This window comes from Pogoniulus pusillus, chromosome 30 (genome assembly GCF_015220805.1).
Source record: "Pogoniulus pusillus isolate bPogPus1 chromosome 30, bPogPus1.pri, whole genome shotgun sequence".
Classification (NCBI taxonomy): Eukaryota; Metazoa; Chordata; class Aves; order Piciformes; family Lybiidae; genus Pogoniulus; species Pogoniulus pusillus.
The window spans coordinates 17,962,569-17,972,878 of record NC_087293.1 but is presented as its reverse complement, the minus strand read 5'-3'; the positions used below and the strand labels follow the sequence as shown (position 1 = coordinate 17,972,878).

Genomic DNA, 10,310 nt, shown 5'->3' with positions numbered 1-10,310 from the left:
GCACCTCCAATGCTGAGGACTGGCCAGGAGCCTCCTTGTGTGGCAGTGCCCTGCTCTCCACCTCAAAAATGCAGCATGTTTGTGCAGCAGTGACCTCCAGGCCTACCAGATGCTTCCAGATACATCAGATTCTCATCCTCCCATCTCCAAGATGCTCCCAACCTCCTGCTCCATTCCCCTAATCTGCTGGACCAGCATTTGTCCCCTTTCTCTATGCAGAAATTAATTCACAAGTTGCCAGGGCTCATTTCTGCTTGGCTTCAAAAGGCACCGTCTTTCTCAGTGTGACTGGGAGCTGTTTTCCTCTCAGTTGCCCTCCTTACTCCACTTGGGAGGTTAGGGACTGGCGTCCCCTGCTGCTTCCATTTCAGATCTTTCACTTTCCAGATTCCCTTTCGAATTCAGAGTCCCCAGGTCTGCATCCCGGAAGAGGGTTTTCTCTTCTGCTTTCCTGTTGCTGTGCCAACCAGCATAGCTGCCGTGATGGCTCATCCCTCAGCAGTGGAGACACTGCTTCTCCTTGCACTGGTGTATGTGTGTAGTCGTGTTTGCACACTCCTGTGCCCTGGGAAAGATCCATGTGTGTACCACCCATACAGGCAGTGTAGAGAGGTACCTGGCAATGCAGCAGCAGCAGAGTTTGCTTGCAGGTGGCTGTGTGCAAACTAAGTGTCTATAGAGAGGGTCCACCCTTAGAAATGTGAATGTGAGCCAATGAACTGGAAGCCACCTGCCTGCAGATCTCCTTCACTGGCACAGCAGCTGCACTGTGCCTAGAAGGGGAGACAGGCTGAACAGTTTAGGGGCAGCCGTGTAGGGCATGGCAAGCACAGGCTGTTGGATCACATCCACCATTACAAGCACAAGAGCCACTGTGACAGTAGCAGGAACACGCTCTGAGCCCACTCTGACCTAGGCAGGGCAAGTTAGGGAGCAGGGGTTTGGTAGTTACCCTCTCAAACCGAGCTCACTTCTGCAAGGCTGTGCTTTGTTAAGAGGGCTCGTAAAGGCAGTACAACAGAGTAGGCCTCTTACATTCTGTCTGCAGTGCCAAGCCTTTATTTCTAAGGGCGAATGCTTTGTGGAAGACTCAAATTAATAAAACCTCAGTGGGACTTGGGAGCAGCTGCTGCTCATGTGGATGGTGATTGGAGCACAGGCGTGAGCCTGGCTGGCGCCTGAGGCTCTGCAGAACACCGAGATGAGACAGGACAAACACTGAGGCAGACATCCAGTTACTTTCTCCCCCACTGTCTAGTGAGTTTTGCATAAGCTCCATCTGTGATGTCTCACTCCAGCCCTCCCAAGACCTTGCCAGGGTCCTCCACAAAAAAAGCCCAGGATCTCATATTGTCCTGTAACATGCACCACTGGGAGGGTGCTCACTGGGCCGTCCCAGGCCGCTGTTACTGCCAGTCACTCCTCGAGCAGCTCACCCTGGCCGGCAGCGGCTGCACAGCACCCAGCTGCCTCACTCCTTATCGGGTGGGCTGGTAGCTGCCTTTGCCCACACTCCGTGGCAGGGATGCGCAGGGGAACCAGCGCATCCTGCCGAGACGCAGAATGGGTGTACGGGCACGTAACGAGGATCCTGCTCCCCCGGCTGCCCTCCCAGCCACTTCCCGAGAGCTGCGACTGTGCCTCGGCCGTCCTGCCGCTCTCCCCTTCCCCGTGGGGCCTGGACCTGTCCCACGGTCCCTCCGTTCCGTCCACCGTGACGCCGCCAGTCGCTGCGGTAACCGCGCAGCCTCCGCGCAGCCTCCGCGCTCCCCGCCGCCTCCCACAGTGCTTTGCGCCCCGGCCGCGCCGCAGCTCGCCGGTTGGACCGAGCGGCGCTCGGAACCATCCCGACTGGCAAAGGCCCTGAGGTCATCGGGGCCAATCAGTAACGTACCCTGGCAAGCGGCTAAGTGCCACACGTAAACGAACCGCCGTTAAATACATGCAGGGATCGTGACTCAACCACCTCCCCGGCCAGGCTGGCCCAGTGCTTGACTGCTGTCACTGAAAGAATTGCTCCCAATACCTAGACTGCACCTGCTCCGGTGCAGCTTGAGCTCGTTCCCTCTTTTTCTATCACTAATTACATGTGAGAAGAGACTAACTTCTGCCTCTACTGTTCTTTCCGGTAGTTGTAAAGGGCGATAAGGTGTCCCCTCAGCCTTGTCGTCCTCAAACAGTTCCAGCTCCCTCAGCTGCGGCCCCCGAGTCTCATTCTTTAGGCCCTTCACCAGCTTAGCTGCTCTTCTTTGCACCCGTTCCAGCGCTTCGATATCATTCTTGTATTGAGGTGCCCAAAACTGAACACAACACTCCAAGGGTGGCCACACAAATGCCGAGTACAGGGTGACAGTTACTTCCCTGCCGAGCTGCGTCGCCGTTCCGGAGAAGCCGCTGTGTAAAACCTCGTCCCTCCCTGAGAGCTGATTCTTGCCCTCGGCTCCACCCCGAACGGGCGCTACCGGCCTGAAGCATCCGCAGCTCGCAGGGACGAGCCGCGCACGCCTCCCCCATCCTGCGGCCGCTCAGCCGCAGCTGCTGTGCCGCTGCCCCTTGCCCTGGCGTCCCATGGATCTGTTCCCAGCGCAGCGCCGGCGGGCGGGACGCGAGCGTGGGGGCTGCGCCGCGAGAATTGGCGCCTGCGCGGCCGGCCCCGGCAGGGGTAGGCTGCCCCCTGGTGGCGGCAGGAAGGGGCGGGCGCAGCGCCGGGAGCCCGAGATGGTGGGCGCCGGGGCGCGCGGGGCGCTGCTGCTGCTGCTGCCGCCCTTGCTGCTGCTGCCTCCGCTGCTGCGGGGCGCGGCGGGCGGGCTCGCCGAGAGCGTCGTCTGGGCCGTCAATGCGGGCGGCGATGCCCATGTGGACGTGAACGGCATCCACTTCCGCAAGGACCCGCTCGAGGGCCGCGTGGGCCGAGGTGAGGGCGCGGGGGACGCCGGTGGCGCGCGGGCCGCCCGTCGCGGGAGTCTCGGTGGGGCTGTCCTCGGGGTGTGCTCTGCTCCGCTACCCCGGGGGCAGCGAGCGTCCTGGACTCGCGATCCCTGGCGCCGTCCCGCTTTTCCTGGCCGCGCCGTGGAGGGTTGGTGGTCTCCCCTTAGGGCCCCGGTGACCCGGTCAGGCCCGCAGGCGCCCGGCGTTGCAGGGGCGACGAGCTGGGGACTGCGAAGGCCCGCAGAGAGAGCCGGCCCGGTCCTCGCATGGTCCTTGTCACCTGCCGGCACCACGGCCGCTTCTGTCTTCTCGCCGGGACCGGCTGGGGTCCACAGTCCCCCCATCCCCGCGGCGGAGCGGGCCCTGAGCTGCGGTGGCAGCGGGATGAGCCCTGCGGGCTTCGGGCTGGTATTCCCGGCCTCGGGTGCGGAGTTGTGTAATGTCCGCGGGGAAGTCGCTCCCCGCGGGCTGGAGTGGAATTTCGGCTGCAAAGGTGGCGGGAGCGGTCAGGCTGCCCAGCTGGCCGCATGCAGCCGCCCGGCGCCGCCTTCTCCCGTTTTCCACTGCAGGACCCCGGTTTCCAGAGCAGGCTGCCCGCCCGCAGCGCTCGCAGGGAAACGAGAACATGCGCTGCCTGCTTTGCGCAGGCCGAAGGGCAGCAGCGCAGGCGGCTCGCTGGAGCCGCGGTGCTGGGGTTGGGCAGGAGGAAGGTGCAGCCGTGCAGCCGTCTGGTCAGTTCCACGGCTCCAGCCCTGGCAGGGTGGGCAACAGAAGGGCAGAGACAAGCAGAAATAGAGGTGGATGGGAAATGATCAGCAGCTCTGACTACGGAATCAGTGAAATCTTCTATCTACCAGTAAGCATGATAGAGAACTAATTATTGCACTTGGGTTGCTTTTGCCTACTTCCCCTGAGACCACTCTGGAGATATGAATTTTGCATGTTTCTGATAACTGCTGCGGCAGACTTAGCTGATTCACAAATGTATTGAAAAGTCATCTGTGCTGAGCTGCTCCAGCTGTCAGTTACAGGTAAGTGATGGACTGCAGAGAAGATTAGCTATCATGACTTAAGTCTAATCCTCACTGTTTTGGTGTAGGATGGTGAGGATTGGTCTGTGCTGTACAGCTGTGGCTGCCAGTGCGTACCCTTCACGGCAGTCATCCCAAATGGAGAGCTTTTTGGACACAATGGATGCAGGGGAGGTCACAATTAATGGCAATGCTGGTTGTTAGGATTTTTTCACCAGTGGAAGCTGATGCCCTGATTGCCATAGGTCACCATACCTTCAGGGACCTCTTGCATGTGTCTTCAAAGAGAATATCTTTGTGGATTTGAACAATTTATTTTTGAATTGAGGAGGAAAAAAGGTCTCTTTCAAATGTACACTTTGTTTGAAAAAGGCCGTGGTGTCTCTGAACAGCAGACTGTTCCAGTAATCCTGCTTCAGCCAGCAGTGCCAGGCACAGTGGAGAAGACTTTACCCCTTTGAGCTCTCAGCTGCTTTTCCCTCAATGGCTTTTTATTGCACCATTGTTGGCTTTGCTCTGGGCTCCTCTCTGTGTTGATAGCCATGTAAAGGGCTAGAGCAGGAGTAAGTGGCTGACTGGGACCAAACTCAGGGATAGCGTTTCTGAGCAAATTAGTATTTTTTTCCAAGTGTCAGTTCAGATTCTGTGCCTTAAAGGACTAAATGTGCTGATGGCAATTAGAGAATAGACAGGTGCTAAACATACCTGAGTTGCAACTTCATGGGTATGGCTTGGCTCTTGGTAAGTCGCCTTGCAGCACACCCAGAGGTGTAAAATCAAGTTCTCTTCCTCTGATGTGCAGGTGACAGACCTTCCTCTCCAGTTACCTTCTTGGCTGTTAAAGGGCTTTCTTCCTATGCAGGCTTTCTTCTAATAGGAGCTGACTTCTGCGGAGTTCTTTGGTTGCTGTCACTGTAATCTGTAGCTGGCAGAAAATACCTATGTGGGAGGAGAGGTTAAGCTTGTCACCTTCTTTATTTCTGGCCATTAGAGTCTTCAGCTTTTGTGCCTGTGTTAAGATAGTAAAGAAAACCAGAAAGTTGCCTGAGTGGCTCTGTGAGAAACAAGAGACTGAGAAGTGGCATTCATTTCCTCTCATTTGCATTGGCTCCATCTTCCACAACGTGTGCTGGGTTAGCTCTTGCTTTGTCTCGGCTGATGCAGCGTCTGTTCCCATGGAAATGGGGGTGGAAGGGGCATGTGTCATCAAGAGAACTTCTGGATCAACTTCTGCTGCCTGAAGTGCCAGTGGGCAGCTGCTATCCAGAGTCTTCTCTCCTGCCCCTGTTTTGATGGTGAATTATTTGGAGTTCGAGGCATGCATCAGTTTGCATTTGTACCGCAATCCTGACACAATAAAAAGTTGAGTTGGGTTAAGGTCTTTTGAGGGCTGCATTAGAGGTGATGAAATAATGACTGAATGCAAATTTTATGATTTCTGTTGTTTCTCAGATCTTCTCCCATTTGGGAATGGTGTTTGAGCCTTCCTGAGGGGTTTAGATGCCTGCAAACAGTTCAGCTCATAGCTGCAAGAACAGCAGTTACTGCACCTGCTGGTGCTCTTGAAACCTTTGTCCATCTTTCTTGCCTTTATTTTCTGCCTTCAGGCTGGCAGAAATTGCATGGCTGTGGTAAGAAGAAAGGGATTTCTAAGGCATCTAATACGTATTGCACTCCTGCCATTGCTCAGGTTTTCACTTGAGAATGAGCCTCTGAAAGCTGATGCCATGAACTGCTAACTTCATACCCATTGAAGGGCTGAGCAAAGCGAGTCAGTCCTGCACTGCTGTGGTGTTTTTTTATCACTCTGGAACTGGAATTTGTTAGAAAGGATTCTGGATGTTTTTCCACTTTGAAGCAGGAGTCAGTGGCCAAGTCCCTTGGCTCTGTGCCTGGTTTGTGGAACAGACTCTTCTTTCTGAAACGATGGCAGTGGGTTTACTGTGTCTTAGAGCACAAGAGGGACAGATCTGCCTTTCTGCGGAACCCGAGTTCTGACGCTTTGTCTCTCCCTGCTTCTGCTCCAGTACTGGTGCTTCCTGGGCAAAGAAGAGAGTCAGGGCTGGTGGGAGCAGAAGTGCTAATGCCACTTGGGGAGTATATAAAGGATCAGTGCCACAAGCCTCAAAATTAACCCTGTTCACTGTTTTGTGCTTGAAACCCAGCTTCTGACTATGGCATGAAGCTGCCGATCCTGCGGTCCAACGCGGAGGATCAGATCCTGTACCAGACTGAGCGCTACAACGAAGAAACCTTTGGCTACGAAGTTCCCATCAAAGAGGAAGGTGACTATGTGCTGGTATTGAAGTTTGCAGAGGTCTATTTTGCACAGTCACAACAGAAGGTAAGCAATAGCTCCTTGCTTGTCTCTTATGTGAGTTCTTGGCTAAGACTATGTGTCCAGGTTGCCCGGGCTGCTTTGCATGCTGGAGAAAGAACTGAAGCAAGGCAGTGATGGTTCACCTAGAGCTTTTCAATAGGGTCTAAAACTTTAAGCTCTCTTCCACATTCCAGATAAACAGTTTCCAGTTGCCTGGAAAACTGCATTGCAAGCAATTGAAAGAGGCATGCAGCTGAACAGAACTAGCACTAGAGCTTTAGCACTGGAGCTCTAGCAGCCCTGCTGCCTTTCAGAAGTGGTTTTGCCATTTTGCTGAACCTGACAAGCATGCTCGTGCTGGAAGGAAGGATTGCGCAGATTGGTCCAGGGAAGTGATCAGAGTTAAATATTATACTCCAACCAACTGTTACAAATGTGATAGTGGTAAAAACTGGTCCTGAAAGCAGAGAGTTAAATTCAGCCATCTTTGTTGCTCTTTAGAGAATAATCCTTGTCCACTTCTGAAATCCCTCACATACACATGTGGAAGCAGAAGCACAAAGAACTCCAAGCTCTGTGGTCAACTGGGAGAGGAATTGAGTGTGGTTTAGTCTAGCTTTCCTCCAACTCCATCAGCTTCTTTAGAGCCCTGCTCCTCAAGCACTATGCTGCCTTCCTGCCAGAGAAGTGTTTCAGGGAACAGAACTGGTGGGGCTGGATTACAGAGTGGATGCAAAGAGCAGCCTCAGATGAAACTGAAGGGCTGAGGCATCCTTGATTTCTCTTCCTTCATGTGGTTCGTCTGGGATTCCCCAGGTGCCCACTGACGTTTGAGACAGTACTGCCCTGAGAAGTGCTTCCACTCTGAATCCATGGAAACAGTTCAAGGCTTTGCCTCCTACAAACCCAGTGTCCTCCATCAGCTTGTTTCCTCTGCTGTGCTGCAGGCTGTTAGTTAGAAGCAGTTTAGGGTCTGGCATGCCACAGCCACCCTGGGTTGATAGGAACAGGTCCTCAGCCAGTAGGCGGAAAGTAAGTTGTGAGAGTATGAATAAACCAGAACAAAACTGTGCTGGCCTCGGTTCTGAGCAGCAGATATAGGCACTGGTTTCAGAGGAGGCAGATTTCAGGGTACTTGAAAGCAGTGTCAATGCTTCAGTGTCTTCCCTGGATTGTTTTTGTGCTCTGAATCTTTTCCAAGGGAACGGAGCTTGTGTGGTGGGACAGTGCATGCTGCAATGCTTTCTAATGCTGGGTGCAGAAGCAGCAGAGGCCTTTCCTCTCTGTTCTCCTTTCAGTTGTCATGGGCCCAAATCCATTCTGACACTGTCATTTCTTCCACCCTGAAGGTGTTTGATGTTCGCTTGAATGGCCATGTGGTGGTGAAGGACTTGGACATTTTTGACAGAGTTGGACACAGCACAGCTCATGATGAGATCATTCCCATGAGTATCAAAAAGGGGAAGCTGAGTGTCCAGGGGGAGGTTTCCACATTCACAGGGAAGCTCCACATTGAGTTTGTAAAGGTAATAAGCTTTTCTGGGCAGAGCTCTGATCTTCCTTTTCCCCTTCTTCCCTAGATGAGAAGAATATGTTTTGCCTCTGAGCTGCAGCACTGACCCCCTCCTTTGCTTTCCCTAGGGCTACTATGACAATCCAAAAATCTGTGCCCTATACATCCTGCAAGGGACAGTGGAAGGTAAGCACAGTTTTTGAGCCAGAAGGCTCTTCCTTCTTGGGAGAGCAGCCTGTTGCTTCTCAGACCATGAGATCATAGCTCTTGCTGATCCACCTCTGCCAAAACTGCTTCTCTGTTTCCCACAGCATGCTGTTGCAGTGTGAAGTAGCTGTGTAGTGCCCTGCTCCTCCAAGCACACAAAGCTGTGTCACTGTTGTAGCAAGAAAGTTCAGTTTGGTGTGGGGTAGAGCAGAAGGGGACACATCTGGCCAGTCTCAGCTTTTAGCTGTAGATAAGTTCTCTCTGGCCCTGGATGTCAGCAGCAGTCCCACCAACGAGTCATCTACAAAGAGCTAGTATTACCTGGAGCTTTGTTTTGCATTCTCAGCTTGAGAGAATTATTTAATCTTTTTTACAAATCGGCCTCACATGTTTTTCCCCATAAATTCCCCTAAACTCCAGTTCGTAACAGAGACAATGGCTTTTCTTCAGGGGAGGTTTAGGACCCCTTCTGAGCAAAGCAGCGGTTTGCTTTCCTGATGAGGGACTGCCAAGTGCTGCTGAAGATTTGCTGCATGACCATGTGGCCAAAGGTTGCCCCTTGCTGTGTGTTGAGCCTGCAATTCAGGCTTTAGGCACAGATCACTGAATTTGAGTAGGATGGGTTGTGCTGCTCTGATAGGTCTGAGGTTGTGAATTGCGGTGGTGTGAGGTAGAACCGTTTGTGGAAAGGGTTGTTCCCTCTTCTGTTTGTGCATGTATTTGGTGGTCCCACGGGCAGAAGGTGCTTGTTTTTAACACAGAGATCTAGTTATCTGACTGTTTATGTTCTAAGTGTGCTTTTGAGCCGTCACTTCTCCTGTGTGACATGTAGATGGAATGGAGGGATGTCATTTTCTTTGCAGAGTGGGTCTTCAGATGCTCTTACCTCGTGGAGGGAAAAAATAGTTGTGTGAGCCTCTGAAGGAGGATGCTTGGTGGCTGTGGTATGGATGTGATATCTGATGTCCTGCTGCCCACATTCCCACTAGACTGGGGAGAAGGGGAAGGAAGTGACTGGAGTGATTTCCCAGCTTACATCCTCCCTCCCTGTAACCTTTTGTCTTGTCCGACAGATGTTCCAAAGCTGCAGCCACACCCAGGTCTGGAGAAAAAAGAGGAAGATGATGATGAAGATGAATATGATGATGGCTCCAACATTAAAAAACAGGCAAATAAGAACCGGGTTCAGTCAGGCCCACGCACACCAAACCCCTATGCCTCAGACAACAGCAGCCTCATGTTTCCTATATTGGTGGCCTTTGGTGTCTTCATTCCTACCCTCTTCTGCCTCTGCCGCTTGTGAGAGCAAGCCCTACAGAGCATCAGCCAAGGGGCTGGGAGGGAAGGAGTTGGACTAAACATGGTTGCTTTCAATTTCTCCATATTGTTTATAATTTAAGGGAAAAAAAGAAAAAGAAAAAAAAAGAGGGAAAAAAAAGGATTTGGAATGAAAAGCAGGTCCAGGTGAGAGAGAGCTTACCTTCCCCCTGCCAGCAAGCAGCGAGGCCCTCGTATTCCCCTTCACACCATGTGCAACCTCTGATCCTCTCCAGGGCATCCAAGAGTCCTGGCAGTCTGTGAATGGAGCTGTTGAAAGCTGATGCTACCAGCCCTGGGCCGTGTCCTACTCCGAGAGAAAGCTGTGTGCTGCAGGATCTCTGCCTTTGCTGGGTGGAATGTGGTTCCTTAAATGGGGAAGCTGCTGGTAAAAGCAGGCCTGAGCACACGTTTTGTCCAGGAACATGCAAGTGTTGTGGTGCAGTTGGGTGTCCAATGACTCTGGAGGACAGAGCCTGGCTCAGCATCTCCCACAGTGTGTGCAACCTGATGTATGGTACTCACCTGCAGTAAGATACCAAGACTCCAGCTAGCTGCTCAGCCCCTCTGGAGATGTTCTTCTCCTAAGACTGCAAGCTGCACCAGGAGCAGAGGGATTTATCTGGTCTGATTTGCTGCACCAGTTGGGAGAGACTTTGCTAGTTTGGCAGTTGTTGGACCCACTGTAGAGGGAATCTGCTGTAGCCTGTGAGAGGCTGGTGCTGTTAGCATCTGATCTGATGCTCTTGTTTTCTGCATTGATTTTGGCTTTTGTTTCCTTTCATAGCCTTTTCAAAGGTTTCATTTTAAGACCAGTTCCTTGTTTTGCCCTTTCTAGAAAGTAACTTCTCCTTTGGAAGAGGCTGAGACTTAGACAACCTAGAGAGAAAGATCATTTCTTGACCTTCCTAAAAATTAGCTCCCTGGGCTGTCACTGAACAACTTGTGCTGTAGGACAGAGTGGAGCAACCTCGTGGATGCTTCCTGAGGATGT

The 10,310-nt window shown here is 52.7% G+C and overlaps 1 protein-coding gene across 1 annotated transcript; it reads left to right on the top strand.

Moving 5' to 3' along the window:
• Positions 1–2,557: 2,557 nt before the first annotated feature.
• On the top strand, positions 2,558–9,725 carry MLEC (malectin). The gene is made up of 5 exons (XM_064168710.1): positions 2,558–2,914; positions 6,125–6,303; positions 7,629–7,805; positions 7,921–7,978; positions 9,073–9,725. The coding sequence occupies exons 1-5, from the start codon at positions 2,569–2,571 to the stop codon at positions 9,300–9,302; spliced, it is 990 nt and encodes a 329-aa protein (XP_064024780.1). The 5' UTR covers positions 2,558–2,568; the 3' UTR covers positions 9,303–9,725.
• Positions 9,726–10,310: the final 585 nt, after the last annotated feature.

Bases quoted from the DNA above. Each gene is read 5' to 3' on its own strand.
- MLEC (XM_064168710.1), top strand. From the start codon at position 2,569: ATGGATCTGTTCCCAGCGCAGCGCCGGCGGGCGGGACGCGAGCGTGGG. The intron at 2,915-6,124 runs GTGAGGGCGCGG...CTTGAAACCCAG, and splicing joins CGAGGGCCGCGTGGGCCGAG to CTTCTGACTATGGCATGAAG. The intron at 7,979-9,072 runs GTAAGCACAGTT...CTTGTCCGACAG, and splicing joins CCTGCAAGGGACAGTGGAAG to ATGTTCCAAAGCTGCAGCCA.